This window comes from Zasmidium cellare, assembly GCF_010093935.1.
Source record: "Zasmidium cellare ATCC 36951 unplaced genomic scaffold M409scaffold_30, whole genome shotgun sequence".
NCBI classification, from domain to species: domain Eukaryota; kingdom Fungi; phylum Ascomycota; class Dothideomycetes; order Mycosphaerellales; family Mycosphaerellaceae; genus Zasmidium; species Zasmidium cellare.
In genome coordinates this window covers 248,478-264,814 of record NW_022986974.1, presented here as the reverse complement: position 1 = coordinate 264,814, position 16,337 = coordinate 248,478, and the positions used below count along the sequence as shown (strand labels likewise).

The following is a 16,337-nucleotide window of genomic DNA, read 5'->3' as shown; positions in this document are numbered from 1 at the left end:
GTTTGTAGAGTGGGTATGTGGAGGGAGAGTTGAGGATCTTCGTTGTGGGTGCGGTATATAAACTGCCTCTTTGACTTCTTCCCATTTCGACTTCTCTCGCCACTTGCTTTCCGCCCACCATGTCCTCCCAACCTGGAAAGAAACTCCTCGTCATCCTCGGCATAACCGGCCAACAAGGCTCCTCCGTCGCGAACCTCTTCCTCAACGACCCCTCGCTCTCCAGCACCTGGTCCCTCCGAGGCATAACCCGCAACCCCACCAAACCATCAAACAAACACCTCATCGACGCCGGAGTTGACCTCGTAGCCGGCGACCTCGATGACGTCCAATCCCTCAAAGCAGCATTTAGAGATGCAGACGCCATCTTCGCCGTCACAGATTTCTGGCAATTCCTTCAGGCGGACCAACACCCCTCAACGTTCACTGAAGCGGAGAAGCGAGGCGTGAAGCCGAACGTCATCGCCATGGAGAAGGAACTCGTGCAAGGGAAGAACATCATCGACGCCGCGGCCGCTGTGCACAAGGAGAAACCCTTGCATCGACTCGTCATTTCGACGCTCTCGGATTCGAAGAAGTGGTCCAAGGGCGAGATTGCGAATAATCTGCACTTCGACGGCAAAGCGCATTACTGCGATTATCTCAAGGAGACGTATCCTTCCCTGGCGAAAGCGACGTCGTATGTGCAGGTCGGATTTTATTTGTCCAACAGCATCGGGAATCCGTTTTGGGCGCCGCATAAAGATCCCGGGAACCCTTCGGAGTACATCGTCCCTCACGGCAGTGTTCCTAAACCTCAGTACCCAGTTCCGTTTGTGAATCCGCCACATGATGTGGGATACTTCGTCGAAGCGTTGATCAATCGTGCCCCGCCGGAGACGGACATGCTGGGATACTGCAAGGAGCTGTCTTTTGACGAGTTTGCGGTGGTGTGGGGGAAGGCGTTGGGCGTCAAGGCACGTAGCAAAATCCTTGAGGAGGGAGACTTGGTGAAGCTTGGGGTGCCGGACTGGTTGGCTCAGGAGGTCTCTGAAAGTGGGCAGTATGGGACGAAGTGGGGCTGGGCTGGTGGTGATCCGAATGTGAAGACGCCGGAGGAGTGTGGTGTCGATATGAGCAAGTTGACGGATGTCGGAGAGTGGGTGAAGACGCAAGATTGGAAGTTGTGATATCGGGAGTGGCAAGATCGAGTGGACGGGAATTATATGTGTCAGTTCGTAACGCTCATTCAATGCATATCGTCGTAATGTACAATGCTACCTCACTTCAGGAACAGCGGGTGCGGCCACGTCTCTATTCAGAGCCGCAGCATGTATGTCCGTCTCTGGTGGGGGCAATGCTTGTCTCTCGAAGAGTCTAAGCCACCACTGAGGAGGATCCATCGGTCGGTGTCCGTTGTGTGTCGATGGGTAAATGTCGTTGAAGAAGTACCAGACTGTCATTTGTCAGCTGCTGCTCTATCCTCTTCATCACACTCTTCCACTTACCATGTCCGACAGCAATACCACACAGCTCATCCTTTGGCCAGTGTCCATGCAGCACCACATTGAATGCCACCAACACCCACGGCAACCAGGGTGCCTTGAACGTGAGCAAGCCCAGGAAGCTCAATCTCGTATCAGGATTCCGCCTTGACCAAATGTACACCAGCGTGCTACTAAGCGTAGTGCCCAGAAAGGCTTGACTAAACATCGGCGCAATCGCGAGGAGTGTGACGGAGGTGTAGGCGAGGAGCCAGCTGAAATGAGCGACCGATGCTGCCGACTCTTCGAGCATGCGGGCGTAGCGCTGGATGAAGAAGATGTGGAAGAGGAGGTTGAGGGATAGCGGGCCGAAGTAGATAAAGGTCGTTATCAATCGCCAGAACTGTCCGATCACTCAAGGTTAGTATACGTCTTCATCGTGTGGGCATGCTGGATGTACCTGCTGCTTATGGAAGACGGCGCGGAAGCTGTAGAATAGCTGGAAAGGAGTGAGGATCTGGCATTGCACCAGAATCCCGGTGATGACTGTCGCTGTGGTCCACCATCGTGTGCAAACGGGCATCTCGAAGAACCACTGCTCGAGTGGCAGCTGGCCCAATGCACCATCTCCACCGCCAACGACAGCGGCCATGCTGCAAGGGAGGATCGGTGCTGTCGGTCGGGGGGTGGTTCGATAAGTCGTGGTCCGTGGAAGTTGTGATGTCGAAGTAATAGTGATTGCGATCAGGCCAGATATGTGTTTTGAAAGTGGAAGAGCACGGCAGAAGGTGAGCAGCTCAACATGTGAACAGACAGCTGTCACGTTATCGACAACCACAAAGAGCGAAGGCGGCGCGTGGCAGTGGAGTTGCGGCGTCATCGGCATCAGCCACTTAAGCTTTCCGATCTCCGTCCGTGCCCCGGAAACAAAGTGGCAGGTCAAGCGAGCCGTCTCCAAGAAGGCATGCATGCGTAAACAAGGCGCATCAACAACCACTCCACGCCCTCCGCCTTCCCTTCGCATTGGATTCGACTTGCAGCAAACCCGACCGCCCTGCTCGATCTTGGATCCACCACTGAACGACTGAACCCTCCGCGCATCTTGGGAATACAGCGCATCGCATCCCTGGCTTCGACAGCCGACAACAGCTGCAACATTGGGGAAGCGCGCGCATTGGCGGAAGAGTAGAAAGCTCTTGGAAAGAGGATAGTAGAACATGGCGCGACCAAACAGAGGAGGGAAAAAGACCACAACAGGGCGCCAGTCTACAGGAGGGAAATCGGCCGCAAGGTCTACAACAAGTCGCAAGGCGCCGAGGACTAGCACTGCCAGTAATGCTGCAGCAGGAGGTATGTGATCGACTCCGCGACTGCTAATCTGTCATGCGACGGCAATTACGTTGTATGGACGAGATCGAAGGGGTGCTGACCTCCGAGACAGTTAAAAAGCCACATCGATACAAGCCGGGCACAGTCGCGTTAAGAGAGATCAGGAGGTATCAGAAATCGACAGAGCTACTCATGGCGAAGCTTCCCTTCTCGCGACTGGTAAGTTGCGCACCCGGTGTGAGTCCTATGCGAAGTTTGCTAACAGGTCATGAATAGGTACGAGAAATTTCAATGAACATGATGTCGGCGTCCTGCGAAGTCACGCGATGGCAGTCGCAAGCGATACAAGCACTACAAGAAGCCGCAGAAGCCTTTCTGGTACATCTGTTCGAAGACTCAAACCTTTGCGCCATCCACGCGAAACGCGTTACAATCATGCAAAAGGACATTCAATTAGCACGACGGATACGTGGAGCTTGGGGCGGTCTTGGATAGCGAAGCCTTGTCCAGAGATAACTTGACGAGACGAGGGCATCGGGTTTGGCAAATTATGATTGTGCTCAGCGAGGCGTCTGGCGAATTTGTTCGAGGTTGCGAGTGTTTGAATACCCAGAAATGGCTTACTGTGGAGACGGATTGTCAACGTGTTGTACGAACAGAGCTGAATACCACAGTTCTTGAAGAATAGGAAATCAAAGTCATCTCCTTCACATTTCTGCTCGTTCTCGTCTTCGTGTCGAGGCTTTGCCTTTGCCAAGCTTAACGGAGCTGGCGCGTGTTGAGCGCGTGAAATGAAGAACCCTGTGACGTCGCCTCATGCAGCTTCCAGACTTCCAGATCTCTTTGCCTGGCCAGACTCATCATACTATTTTTTATTCTTTGCGGTACTGCCTACTGTACGACAAACACCTGAAGTGACCTTGACGTAGCCCTCTCACTTCACCGACCATGCGTTGAGACTCTACGGCCAAAGACACGTTCCACTGACCGCTCGAAGCGGCAACCGAAACTATGCTGCCATACATCAATACCCGTGAGCGGACCTCCATCTGCTGCAGGAGAACGGCAGGTTAACGATTGACAGCGTTCGAGTACGTCGCGGGCAAACTGGGCGCTTCTAGCGATGAGCGTGAGTGGAACTTAACACTACATACTGAAGAGGCCGCCGACTGATATTTCAATCACAGTCAAGCTCATTGTCCTCTTCCTGTTCTCATATCCGCTCGCTGCCGTCCTCAAAAGACTCCCTGACGACAAGCCGCACGTGAAAAATGTCTTCAACATCTCGTGAGTCTACCACTCAGCTTAAGGCTAAGACTTCGACTAACGAACCCCCAGCGTCACAATCTTCTACCTCATCGGCCTCTTCGATCTCTGGTCCGGGCTAGCAGTTATCCTCTTCGATTCAATCGGAACCTACCTGATCGCCGCCTATGTGGAAGGCCCCTACATGCCATGGATCGGCTTCGTCTTCCTTATGGGCCACATGTCCGTCAGCCACATTTACCGCATGATGGCGGACGCTCCGAGTTCCATCGACATCACCGGCGCACAGATGGTCATTGTCATGAAGTTATCAGCCTTCTGCTGGAACGTATGGGATGGCAAACAGCCTGACTCGGAGCTCAATGAGGTTCAAAAGGAGAGAGCCATTCCCAAGCTACCTGACCCTCTTAATTATGCTGGTTTTGTGGCCTTCTTCCCATCGATTATGGCCGGCCCAGCCTTCGATTTTGTTGACTACGAACGATGGATTACCACCACCATGTTCGACCTACCTCCTGGCACAGATCCCTTGAAGGCACCACCTACCCGAAAGAAGCGAAGAATCCCGCGCAGTGCCACGCCCGCACTGTGGAAAATGGCCATCGGCCTGATCTGGATAGTCGGTTTCCTGCAACTGAGCGCGTACCACAATCCTCAAGTCGTTCTAAGTGATCGATATGCCAAGATGAACTTTTTCTGGCGGGTGTATCACCTCCACATGCTGAACTTCGTCCAACGAATGAAGTACTACGGCGTGTGGACTCTGACCGAAGGAGCCTGCATCTTGTCTGGAATCGGGTACAAAGGTCTCGATCCAAAGACTGGCAAACCTGACTGGGGTCGTTTGACCAATATCAAACCAGCTGGCGTGGAGTTTGCGCAGAACAGCCACGCATACCTGGGCAATTGGAACATCAACACGAATCACTGGCTACGAAATTACATGTACTTGCGCGTTACTCCTAAGGGGAAGAAACCAGGATTCAGAGCAAGCATGGCCACGTTCGTGACTAGCGCTTTCTGGCACGGCTTCGCTCCTGGATATTACATGACCTTCGTCCTGGCGAGCTTCATCCAGAATGTAGCCAAGAGTGAGCTCGACATTTCCATATCCTTTAACCATACTAATACAATTCCCAGACTCCCGCCGCCTACTCCGCCCCTTCTTCTTCACCCCCGACGGCACCAAACCCACCAAATACAAACCCTACTACGACGTCTTCACCTGGCTCGTCACGCAACTCGCCTTCTCCTTCACCACAACCCCCTTCATCCTCCTCTCCGTCCACGACAGCGTCCTCGTCTGGGCCCGCGTCTACTTCTACTGCATCATCGGCGTCGCCGCCCTCAACGTCTTCCTCCTCACCCCGGGTAAGACCTGGCTTTCCAAGAAGGTCAAAGCCCGCAGCACGTCGACCCGTCCCGACCTAAAGCGGAACGAGAGTCAGGAGAGTTTGCAGGGTGCCACGTTGGGGGTTCCGGTAGATCCTGGGAAGGAGTATGATGAGATGGTTGATGAGATTGTTGAGGAGGTTAAGAGGAGGAGGGGGAGTAAACCTGGTCCCGAGGGGTTGGAGTTGAGGAAGTTGGTGGAGGAGACGTTGAATCAGAAGAGTAAGAAGGGCCAGTGAAGATGATATTGGATGGAGGATGGGCGTGTTGCAGGTGTGGAAGGAGGTTCTTGGATGGAGAGATTTGGCAAGCATGCGTGTTGGTGGCGTTGCGTTTAGCAGTTTTCGGTAGACAAGAGTCCATTGTCGCCTGACTCGGGCTTTCCCTGCATTTGAGCTCGCTGTAGTTGGCATATGTGAGAAGATTCTGTAGCAGCAAATCAGTAACCATATAAACCCTCGAACGAGGCAAGCGCCACGAATAGATGCACAATTCAAAGCCATCGTTTCAGGGTATCTCGTTCTCAAATCCTTTCACAACCTTTTCCACCTCTACAGCGAACCCTTCCAAGCCTGCCGAAACACCCCCACCAACTTCTCCCCCTCCTTCTCATCCCTCAACCTCTGACTCAAGAACCCCTTCAAATCATCCCAGAACTCCTCTCCCTTCAGCAACTCCCCCGCACCACTTTCCGCCGTCTTGCCCGCCTCAGCCGTAGCCTTCTCGCTCTCCGGCGCGGGACTCTTCTCATCCACATCCATCGCGTCGCCTCCCGCCTGGGGTACGGCTTCCTTCTCAGGCGCCTCCGACTTGGGCGTCACGGCCGGACTCTGCGCGCGCGGTGTCCCGCCCGAACCGCCCATGATCATCACACTCAACTCCACATCCCCACTCACGCCCAGATCCTTCAAGGTCTTCAGATCCTGCGCGGGTTTCTTGTTGTAGAGCAGCTTGATCTTGTCTTGCGCGAGGCCCGTCTGCGAGGCATATTGCGTTTTGAGGTCGTGGATTGTTGTGTCGAGGGTTATGGAGGGGAGGGTGATTGTTTCGCCGGCACGCATGGGTTTGAGGGTCGCGGTTAGGGTGGAGGAGGCGGCTTGTTGCGTGGATGTTGGGCCGGAGCGGCGGGGGAAGGGGTGGGTTTGGCGGGGGAGGATGTACTATATAATCACACCTATTGGTATTATTGCATCGAGGAGGATGAATGTTATGTACGTACGGGACTCTGATTCGGATACTTCCTAGGATCGCTGACATGGTCGGCGGGCAGTTTGATGGGCTTCTTGTCGATGGTGGCGAGGAACTGTTTGGCGAAGGTGACTTCGGACATGATGGTCTTTTGGAAGGAGGAATAGAGTGTTTCCAGGGCCGTCTCGTTGTAGAACGCCAGATTGAACTTCGGCGGTATTGAGGTGACGTGGATGAGTGAGGTCAGGTTTGGAGCTGGTCACAAGCTTTCTGGCTGGCTCGAGCTTTCGATGTGGGGCGTGCGAATGAGTGAAAGTTTGGCTGCTGCTGCATCTTCAATCTTCAATTCTCGACACATCGCATATGTAACAACAACACCACCTGCCGATCATGGCGAACCTCTACAACCTCGAACCGCAGCCCACGGCAAAGGTCGTCCTCAACACCACCGCCGGCGACCTCACCATCGAACTCTTCGCGAAACAAACTCCCCTCGCCTCGCGCAACTTCCTCCAACACTGCCTCGACGGCTACTACACCAACACAATCTTCCACCGCCTCGTCCCAGGCTTCATCATCCAAGGCGGTGACCCCACAGGAACTGGCTCTGGTGGAATAAGCGCGATCAACGACGGCGAACCCTTCCAAGATGAATTCCACAGCCGTCTTAAATACAACCGGCGCGGTCTGCTGGGAATGGCGAATGAGGGCAAGGATAGCAATGGGAGTCAATTTTTCTTCACACTGGATGCGACGCCGGAGTTGCAGGGGAAGAACACGATGTTTGGGAGGATTGAGGGCGATACGATTTACAATTTGATGAAGATGGCGGACGCGGAGATGGTGGAAGGAGAGGGGAGCGAAAGGCCGCTGTATCCGACCAAGATTACCGGGAGTGAGGTATTGGTGAACCCTTTTGAAGGCATGGTTGCCAGGGCGAGAGAGGCGCCGAGGAGTAAGGGTGAGGAGGTCAAGACTCAGATCAAGAAGAGGAAGAAGCCGGCGGGGAAAAATGTGCTGAGCTTTGGGGTGGAGGAGGGTGAGGAGGATCCTGCGCCGGTGGTGAAGAAGGTTAAGGCAAATCCGAAATTGGTTGTGGTGGAAGAGGAAGAGCCGGCGAAGGTGGAGAAGGTGCAGAAGAACAAGGCTCCGAAGCCGAGGGAAGAAGAGCCAGAGGTAGAGGCGGAGACGGAGGCCCCAAAACCTGTCAAGCAAAAGCCGGTGGCGGAAGAGAGCGAGGATGAGGCAGAAGATGAAGAGCCAGGAGACAGGCGCCAGAAAGCGCTGGACAAGACAAATGCGGAGATCGAAGCTTTAAAGGCGAGCATGAAGCGAAAAGTCGACACAGGTCCCAAGGAGAAAGAGAAGCCGAAGAGCGCGCTGGAAGCCATGATACCGAGTACGAGCACACGTGGGCGGAAGCGAGGCAAGGTGGCGGACGAACGAGGAGCTATGGACATGTTCAAAGCATTCAAGCAGCAACTCGACGGGCTGCCTGCTGAAGCACCTCAAACGAACGGTACAACGAAGCAACCTGAAAGCAAAGAGAATGGCCACGCTGCCGAACCCACAACTACTGAACCTGTTGACGAAGAAGCTGAGCTTTGCGACCTGCACTTTATTGCCAACTGCCAATCCTGCAAATCTTGGGACGAAGATAAGCCGGATGGCGAGGCCAACGAAGATGGCGATGATGATCCAGGATGGATGGCGCATACCCTCACTTTTGCCAAAGATGTACTGGGTAAAGACTTGGAGTGGAAAAAGAAGATGGAGGAGATTGAAGTCATCGATCCTAGGGAGAAGGCAAGGGCTATCAAGGAGGAGAACAGAAACGGGAAGGAGAAAAAGTCGAAGAGATGAGACCGGACTTCGAGGAAACGCCAGAGCGACAGGAAGGACGGAAACATCGAATCGTCGTACAGCTCTTTCTGGACTTTCCGCGTCAGCTTCGAATCCGACCTGGACATTATTTGAACGCGGCTTGAATAAAAGCATACCCGGCAAAGTATGTTCACTGCAGTACCACGTCGCTAGGACGACCTACCTGGATTCGACACAATTCTCGCTTCCACGACTGGACTATTGGCAAAATGAAGCGACCTACTCAAACTTATTAACGACCAGCTCGAGGACCATAAAGGCGAGCTCCGCGGTATTATCGTTTCAAGTACCACTGTCGAGCTTGGCATGTGCTGCTTTCATTGGAGAAGGAAGCGCTACAGATAATGACGATCCTGCCCCGGCTTGGCAGGTCCTCCGTACCTGCAGGCGTGACCAACTCTACGAGAAATGCTTGCTTCAAACAAGCATCACAAGCCTTGGGTGTTGTTCACGCGCTAAGATGGTGATAGGCAGGTGGTAAAGTGTCTCACGCACAGGGAGATTGAATAGGTGAGAGGCAGAGAAGTATTTGAACTCATTCACTTCCCCTTCTACCTTGATGGATATCTGAATCCTGCAGATCGTTTCTTGGCTGCTCTTTCCTCCGAAAGTCTAACTTTTCGACTTCGAGATGTATTCTTCTCTCGCACTCCTAGGCCTCACGGCCTTCCAAGGCGCACACGCTTGGGGTAATCTTGGTCATGAGACGGTAGCACTGGTGGCCACAAATTACGTCAAGACCGCGACGAAGACCTGGGCTCAAGACATTCTCGGAGACACCTCAAAGGACTACCTCGCCAACGTTGCCACCTGGGCCGACTCCTACCGCTATAACAGCGCTGGCAAATTCTCCGCTCCCTACCACTTCATCGACGCTCAAGACAATCCCCCATCCAGCTGCAACGTCGACTACGACCGCGACTGCACCAACGGCGGGTGCATCGTCGCCGCCATCGCAAACTACACCAACAGAGTCCAGTCCACCTCTCTGTCCGACACCCAGGTGGACTACGCCTTGCGCTTCATCATCCACTTCCTCGGCGACATCACCCAACCGCTCCACGATGAGTCGTACGACCTGGGAGGCAACGATATCGACGTGACCTTCAACGGCGACGACACGAATCTGCACGCCAGCTGGGATACTGCCATCCCAGAGCAGCTCGTAGGCGGCTACTCACTCTCGGATGCCCAAGACTGGGCCAACGACCTCATAAAAGAAATCGACAGCGGATCCTACAAGTCCCAAAAGTCCTCCTGGGTTTCCGGCCTCGACATCACGGACGCGAAGGGCAGTGCAATGGGCTGGGCCACGGACGCCAACGCCTTCGTGTGCAGTGTCGTCGCGCCAAATGGTTGGGATGGGCTTGAGAACGCGGAGCTGTATCCTGACTACTACAACGGTGTCGTTGATACCGTTTCGCTGCAGATTGCCAAGGGCGGGTATCGGCTTGCGAAATGGTTGGATGCTATCGCGGCACAAGCCTCGAGCAAGAAGGTCCGCAGGGATGAGGGAGATGCGGTGGAGGATGAGGTGGAGCAGGATTTGAGTGGGAGGACTTTGTTGCCGGCGAAGAAGCCTTTGACGGCGATTCAGAGACGGCGGGCGGCGATTGGGTTTGGGTGTGGGGATCATAGCCATTGATGATGGGGTGTAGGGAAACGGTGTTGGGGCAAGCGGTGGGAGAGAGGGAGTCGATTGTGGTTCATGAGATAGAGATAGAGAGGAAATGAGGAGATGAATCAGATGAGTGCCTAGTCCTTAGTCTTGCAATCTTTATGTTGCTATGGCACCCCTTATCTAGCGTTGTTGGCTACGATGAAGTTGCCACTTTGTCGCTGGTACATACTGGTCGCGCACGACCTCAGTCGCAATGATGAAAAAATCCTTGTGTTGGCACAGGCGACGCCGAATCGCCCTTCGCCATGTTGTGCTTGACCCTGAAACTCTTAGGTCGGAAGGCGATGAAAGGACCAAGATAAGTTGAGACGAGTTGTTGAGATGGTGTAGGAGCTGCTTCCTCAGCTCGGCTTATTCACCTCTCTATTTAAGGTTGGCGCTAAAGATCCTTAGATCGTCACCTACATGATGGATTAATAATGTCGTCGATGGCTGAACATCACCACAACAATTTGGTCCGACACTTGTGAAATCTGCACAATAGATCAGCAACCATGGCGACGGCAGCAGTAGTGCAATACGCCGACAACAAGGGCGAGCACAGCTGCTCCAAAGATGACTGCTGGATGGGAGTCACCGACCCGAAGAAACGAAAGCAGATCCAGGATCGTCTAGCCCAACGAGCAAGGCGTAAGTGTCATCAAAAGACAGAAGCCCTCCTAGTGCATCTCTGCTTACAGGCGAATCAGGAAAGCGGCTCGCCCTCGCTAAGAAGCAGAATGTGCCGGCCGCCTCGCAACTAGTCCGGAGGAAAGAGCAGATCAAGCCTGATGAAATCGGCATCCATCCTGCTTTCATTTCTGGGTTGAATAGAGCGGACGACTCCGAGTCCTTGCCGTTGATGCCTATTCCGCTCAATGTCTACTCCGCCCTGTACAAGAATGGAACGTTCCTGGGCCTTGCCTGCAGCAACTGCGTCCCTTGTCTGTCCGCGCCAGCTGGACCGGACGTTCCAGAGTCGTTGCGACCTACGAGTGTGCAGCTCATGACCATTCACCCGCCTTGGATCGATCGGTTCCCGTTTCCAAAGATGAGGGAGAACTTCATAATGCTTCTTGGGGTTGTTGATCCAGAGGAATTCTTGTGCGATATGTTCAACGGCCCGAGCTTTACGTTAGAGGGTGGTGGTGCGAGTTGGGACCCTAAGGTGTGGAGCATAGAGGAGTCGTTTAGGAACAAGTGGGGGTTCTTGTTTGATAAGGACTTGTTCGGCGCTTAGTACTTGCAGTACCTATCTGTTTCCTTTAGTCTAAAATTCATGACCAGCTTTGGCTTACATCAGAAACAGTCTACACAGCCTTCGCAAAAGCTACGATCCGCTCCACAGCCTTTTCATGAACATCAGGTACAGCCTTGCGGAAGATCAAGGATGTAGCGTGGACGATTCCCAGATTGACCTCCGCTGTCACCCTGACTCCAGCGGCCAGAAGCTTCCGATAATATGCCATTCCCTCATCACGCAGCGGATCGAGCTCGTCCATGCTCAAGAGATGCGGCGGCAAGCCTCGAAGATCTTGCTCTGTTGCAAAATAAGGCCAAGCCAGGGGATTCGTCTTGTCTTCTTCCTTGGGAGCATAGAATTGAGCCATTCCATCTACTCCTGGGATATTCAAGAAGTACCCATCGCACTCAACGAGACTTGGTAGCTCTGCAAGTTTCCTCTCGATTGGCCAGCCATATGCTCCTGAGATGAACGGGACTGCGCCGTACACACCCGCGATGATATCACTCCAGCCTTCGCGGTTCGCTTTGAGGGCAGTGGCCAGAGTCAGGTTTGCGCCGCCGCTCTCTCCTTGGATGATAATCTTGCTGACACCCAACTCCTTCTTGTGAGCATGGACGTACCTGACAGCTGCTGCGCAATCGTTCAGTCCCGTGGGAAACTGACAGTGATTGCCATCGGGTTGCCAAGCGTTGCGGAAGTCGACACCGATAGCGACCACGCCTTTCAAGGCCAAAGACTTGAGCCAGCGGAGGTGAGGCTTCGCAGTCGTTTCCAAGATCGTCGCTCCTCCACCATGGATGTACAACACAGCTGGTACGTTATCAGACCCTTTGGCCCTGTAGACGTAGAGCTTGATTTTGCTGCCGTCGAAGCTTTCGATTGAGATCTCGGTCTGCTGTACGTCAGGCTCGGAGGCATCGCCCGGGAGATCGTTTGGAAGTTGCTCGTAGACGGCACTGAAGCCTTCATGGCTGACTTTGCAATGCTGCTCCTGCTCTTCGGGTGTCTTCGCCCAGTCCATGACCGAGTTGCTTGCCAGTCCCATCGACTTGAGAGCAGTGAGCAGATCCGGACGAGTTCGGGGGTCGTGCTCGAGGTCCAGATCCGGGTTGCCGATACGGCCGGGGGCTTTGTACGCGGTGGACGACATTTTTGGGAAACGCGGCTGTTTTTAATCTCGACCTATCTTTCAAGTTTGCTTGGATGAGCAGACATCGCCGCTCTCAGCCCGGGTGCCGCGACTTATATATATCGTCTCTCCTTCTCAAACACCGGAATCGATTAGCAGGCTTGGCTCGAAGCATGGCTCGAAAATAGGACCAATGTGGAAGGAGCTGACAAACAAAAGCTGTAATCGCGCACTCTAGCACACCAGGAGATGTCAAGCCTCCATGGTCGACTTGGGGCGTACGGAGGATGATCTGGGCAGAAGCCTTGACTCTGACCAAGTTCTTATAGTCAGAAATGCTGGAGTCAGAATGCTGGAGTCAGAAATTAAGTCTGGCTGACTGACGACTTATGAAATTGTGCACAACTGGATGCACAAAGATCGACCCAGCACAATTTTGATCTATCACGAGACTCTGCGAACAACACAATCAGGCGAGAGTCGCAAAAGGTAATCTCTGCTGTAATGTAACTCGACAAGCACGCCATCGACTTGCCACTGATGCACCTATCAGAGCTGCCCCTCGACCAAGAGGATGTAGCTCGGCTCAACGCGGCCAACAGTTGGCCGTAGATACATTTTACCTTCAAAGACCACAGTAAATCTGTTGAAGTTCGGCACTCCACAACTTGCATCAAACTAAACATGGCGGCTGCAGTACACGCATGGACCCAGGCGAGGCCTGACGAGAAGTCATCCTCAGCCTTGACCTTTGAGCCGTTCGAGCTACCCAAGACCAACCAAAGAACTCTAGGAGCACCTCACCAGCCTGGTACTATCTCGCCCCTGGCACTGAAACCATCTGGTACCGGGAGCACCGACATCGATCTTGACCAGGCTGTCCAAACGATCAAGGATTTACAAGGCCGAGACAAATTTCTGACCAAAAGCCTCGCTCAGCATGGCACAATTCTCTTCCGAGGCCTCCCAATCCACGATGCAAATGACTTCAGCAAATTTGCTCATGCATTTGGCTACCAACCTCACGAGATCATCGGGATTGTGGTAGATCGCCCGCTACTGGCTCCCAACGTCGCTCCAGCCAACGAGGCTCCCAAGGATGTGCTGATTTACAACCACAACGAATCTCCACAGGTCCCGCACGCACCAGAGTATATTTTCTTCTATTGCCACAAAGCCCCTGCGAAAGGAGGCGAGACTCCAATCTCGTCTTCACTAGAGCTCTTCCACCGGGCAAAACAGGCGATTCCAGAATTCGTCGATGAGTTGGCCGAGAAAGGGATACTGAGCAAAGTGACGTACAAGTTCGACAAGATGTACGAAGGTGGTTCGACTCTGAAGCAGGCGTTCGGGAAGCACATCCAGGACGACGATGACGAGCAGACACGACGCGCCAAAATCGAGGCGCAGATTGCCCGCTACGGCCGTGGCAAATACACATCTTGGGAGTGGACCGACGATGGTATTGTCCTCACACACCAATTGCCGGCCGTCAGGACACAGCCAGAAACAAATCTTCCCACACTGTTCACTGGATTAGCGGCGTACTACAAGAATGCCAAAGTCAACTCAAAGACGAGGAAGGGTGCCGCACAGCAGTGTTTCGGTGATGGCACACCGATTCCGGAGAAGTATTTGAAGACTCTGGCCGAGATCACCGACGAGATTCGGGTTTTGCACAAGTGGCAGCAAGGCGATGTGCTATTGTATGACAATATCATCGCTCAGCATGGCAGGCAGCCTTGGGAGGGAGAACAGTCGGATCGAGTCATCTTGGCCAGTCTGTTCGATGGCGAGAGTGTGCCTGGAGCGTATACGGGCAAGGACTGGGCGCAAGTTGTGCAGGCGCTTGATGACGCATGAGGATATCTGGAGTGAAGATGTATGACCATGAGTGTCAGATGGCGGCGACTCCTTTTCGATTCAACCAACTCTAAACAATCAGTTTTGCAGTCCTTGAATCAATGCTTGCGACCAAGTAGGATATCATCACAGGATCATCTTTCGCAAGTTCTCCTTGATTTTCTCGCCATCCCGATCAATCCGTCGCCCATCAAGCAAGCCCTGATCCAAGCTCTCGTGTGCACAGTCCTCTTCGCTTTCCTCCGACTTGGATCCATCACCATGGCTCTCCCCCAACTTAGAATCTTCATAGCTTTCCCCACACCCGTCACTCGTATGTTCTTCACCTTGCTGATCACCATTCCGTTGTTCCAACATGATGCCGAATGGAAGAGTCCCAACATATTTCTTTGGATTTGGACCAATGATCCAGTAACTCTGCAGTCCTGAAGATGTTTCAAATTGGAGACCCATACCGACCTCCTGAGCTGATGGATCCAGGACGGGATGCGGCGCAATGTAGGCGAAAGTCACTTGTCTCTCCACCATTAGTGCTTGCATACGACGTTCCGCGTCAACCTTGGTGCTGAAGAGGCCCTCGAGTCGGCTGTAATGGACGTTGTCATACTCGTGCTTTGGGGGAGAGCCATGCTTCAATAACTTTCTCCCCAGTCGTCGCAGATGTCCCGGTGGCTTGAGAGGCTGGAAGTGGCCGAGAAGAACGTAGAGCTCAGGTTCAGTAACTTTCGTCTCAGGTGCAAGGTCTGAAACGTCCTGGATATGAATGGAGTCCAGAAGGCTCGACATGCAAAGGCTCTTCCGGCGTCAGACGGTGACTTCGGTGGAGAGCGGGAGCTGCTTCTCTCGGTCGATGCTCCATGAGTACATATACTGGCCAACATCTTTATCAGTGGTCTGGTGGGTAGTTTCCGGAACAACCTGGCTTGCAAACATCCTTTGTCTGACTAAAGCGTGTCGCTCATGCATATGCCGTCGCTTAAGGGCGAAATGTGATCTCACAAAGGTTCAGCTTTCGTATCATCCAGAATGCTCGTAGAAGTTTCGCCATCGTATAGAGAGCCCTTTCAATCGGATCATTCCAGCTCAACATTTCAGGGAAATGGCAGATAGATGACCGGTTCTGTCAGTAGCCCCCAGGACTCTAGCTGAATCCAGCACCAGATTGTCGCCACGGACTACAGGCCGCCGAACCCACTATCCAAGCCACCAGTCCCTCGCAATCCTCTATACCAAATCGCTTTCCACTTTCCTTCAATCTTCCTAAACTCAAAAATTACCGCATTCTGCCTCCTCACACCCTCCGGACACCCCGTGATCTCCGTAGTCATAAAAACATGCGCATTCCCGGTCTTCTCCGTGATTTTGACATCGAAGGAGAAAATCTCAATCTGATGAGCCGGATTTGCAGCGATGACTTCCCTAATCTGCGCCAGGAGTTCCTCGAGGTTTACGATCTTTTGATTGGGGTCCAGATCAGGTTCTGCGCGGAATGTTGGTGCGTAGGCGTCCCAGACTGGGTTTGCTCGATCTAATCGGCGGGTGTTGCAGGCGTTGACGAAGCTGTGACAGAGAGCTTCTAAATGCTCGGCATCTGCCGACTTCTCGATGGGAGTATCCATGTTGATGAAGGATGGATGTCAGAGCTCACAAGACGTGAAGTAAGCAAGCCTTTTCGCCCTAGCTTCGGCTTCCCGATTGGGTAATCCGCGTTTTGTAGAAGCATCATCATCCACTCGTTTTCTGAGCATCATTATGATTTCCGGTCCATCGTCTAGTTGGACGACAAGTCTGCTCGAGATCCATCGTAATCTAGAAGTTGGTGCCGTGAGGCTGTCGGACTTTGGCAGAAGCCTCCAGCCGTCTTCATCTCAATCGGCTTGGCCAAATTAGGCTTTACCTAGTCTCATCAACTTCGGCCCG

The 16,337-nt window shown here is 53.3% G+C and overlaps 12 protein-coding genes across 12 annotated transcripts; 7 read left to right on the top strand and 5 right to left on the bottom strand.

Moving 5' to 3' along the window:
- Window positions 1-119: 119 nt before the first annotated feature.
- Window positions 120-1,166, top strand: M409DRAFT_57421 (uncharacterized protein; the record flags this gene model as incomplete). The annotated part of the gene is made up of 1 exon (XM_033813623.1): window positions 120-1,166. The coding sequence occupies one exon, from the start codon at window positions 120-122 to the stop codon at window positions 1,164-1,166; it is 1,047 nt and encodes a 348-aa protein (XP_033664420.1).
- Window positions 1,167-1,253: 87 nt separating this feature from the next.
- Window positions 1,254-2,112, bottom strand: M409DRAFT_26141 (uncharacterized protein; the record flags this gene model as incomplete). Its single annotated transcript, XM_033807977.1, has 3 exons — window positions 1,254-1,432; window positions 1,485-1,863; window positions 1,921-2,112. The coding sequence occupies 3 exons, from the start codon at window positions 2,110-2,112 to the stop codon at window positions 1,254-1,256; spliced, it is 750 nt and encodes a 249-aa protein (XP_033664419.1).
- A 574-nt stretch (window positions 2,113-2,686) lies between these two features.
- M409DRAFT_32870 (uncharacterized protein) lies at window positions 2,687-3,269 on the top strand (the record flags this gene model as incomplete). Its single annotated transcript, XM_033810265.1, has 3 exons — window positions 2,687-2,810; window positions 2,902-3,008; window positions 3,066-3,269. Coding segments are annotated over 3 exons (435 nt in total), but the record flags the coding sequence as incomplete, so codon positions are not given.
- Window positions 3,270-3,800: 531 nt separating this feature from the next.
- M409DRAFT_26139 (uncharacterized protein) lies at window positions 3,801-5,686 on the top strand (the record flags this gene model as incomplete). Its single annotated transcript, XM_033807976.1, has 5 exons — window positions 3,801-3,822; window positions 3,874-3,918; window positions 3,977-4,076; window positions 4,128-5,146; window positions 5,196-5,686. 5 exons carry the CDS (start codon window positions 3,801-3,803, stop codon window positions 5,684-5,686), a joined length of 1,677 nt encoding a protein of 558 aa, XP_033664417.1.
- A 312-nt stretch (window positions 5,687-5,998) lies between these two features.
- On the bottom strand, window positions 5,999-6,777 carry M409DRAFT_68448 (uncharacterized protein; the record flags this gene model as incomplete). Its single annotated transcript, XM_033817849.1, has 2 exons — window positions 5,999-6,607; window positions 6,667-6,777. 2 exons carry the CDS (start codon window positions 6,775-6,777, stop codon window positions 5,999-6,001), a joined length of 720 nt encoding a protein of 239 aa, XP_033664416.1.
- Window positions 6,778-7,025: 248 nt separating this feature from the next.
- Window positions 7,026-8,498, top strand: M409DRAFT_68447 (uncharacterized protein; the record flags this gene model as incomplete). The annotated part of the gene is made up of 1 exon (XM_033817848.1): window positions 7,026-8,498. One exon carries the CDS (start codon window positions 7,026-7,028, stop codon window positions 8,496-8,498), a length of 1,473 nt encoding a protein of 490 aa, XP_033664415.1.
- Window positions 8,499-9,150: 652 nt separating this feature from the next.
- On the top strand, window positions 9,151-10,164 carry M409DRAFT_26136 (uncharacterized protein; the record flags this gene model as incomplete). The annotated part of the gene is made up of 1 exon (XM_033807975.1): window positions 9,151-10,164. One exon carries the CDS (start codon window positions 9,151-9,153, stop codon window positions 10,162-10,164), a length of 1,014 nt encoding a protein of 337 aa, XP_033664414.1.
- Window positions 10,165-10,766: 602 nt separating this feature from the next.
- Window positions 10,767-11,419, top strand: M409DRAFT_68445 (uncharacterized protein; the record flags this gene model as incomplete). Its single annotated transcript, XM_033817847.1, has 2 exons — window positions 10,767-10,834; window positions 10,864-11,419. 2 exons carry the CDS (start codon window positions 10,767-10,769, stop codon window positions 11,417-11,419), a joined length of 624 nt encoding a protein of 207 aa, XP_033664413.1.
- A 70-nt stretch (window positions 11,420-11,489) lies between these two features.
- Window positions 11,490-12,575, bottom strand: M409DRAFT_26134 (uncharacterized protein; the record flags this gene model as incomplete). Its single annotated transcript, XM_033807974.1, has 1 exon — window positions 11,490-12,575. One exon carries the CDS (start codon window positions 12,573-12,575, stop codon window positions 11,490-11,492), a length of 1,086 nt encoding a protein of 361 aa, XP_033664412.1.
- A 663-nt stretch (window positions 12,576-13,238) lies between these two features.
- M409DRAFT_57414 (uncharacterized protein) lies at window positions 13,239-14,417 on the top strand (the record flags this gene model as incomplete). The annotated part of the gene is made up of 1 exon (XM_033813622.1): window positions 13,239-14,417. The coding sequence occupies one exon, from the start codon at window positions 13,239-13,241 to the stop codon at window positions 14,415-14,417; it is 1,179 nt and encodes a 392-aa protein (XP_033664411.1).
- Window positions 14,418-14,543: 126 nt separating this feature from the next.
- Window positions 14,544-15,203, bottom strand: M409DRAFT_26132 (uncharacterized protein; the record flags this gene model as incomplete). The annotated part of the gene is made up of 1 exon (XM_033807973.1): window positions 14,544-15,203. One exon carries the CDS (start codon window positions 15,201-15,203, stop codon window positions 14,544-14,546), a length of 660 nt encoding a protein of 219 aa, XP_033664410.1.
- Window positions 15,204-15,592: 389 nt separating this feature from the next.
- M409DRAFT_26131 (uncharacterized protein) lies at window positions 15,593-16,036 on the bottom strand (the record flags this gene model as incomplete). The annotated part of the gene is made up of 1 exon (XM_033807972.1): window positions 15,593-16,036. One exon carries the CDS (start codon window positions 16,034-16,036, stop codon window positions 15,593-15,595), a length of 444 nt encoding a protein of 147 aa, XP_033664409.1.
- Window positions 16,037-16,337: the final 301 nt, after the last annotated feature.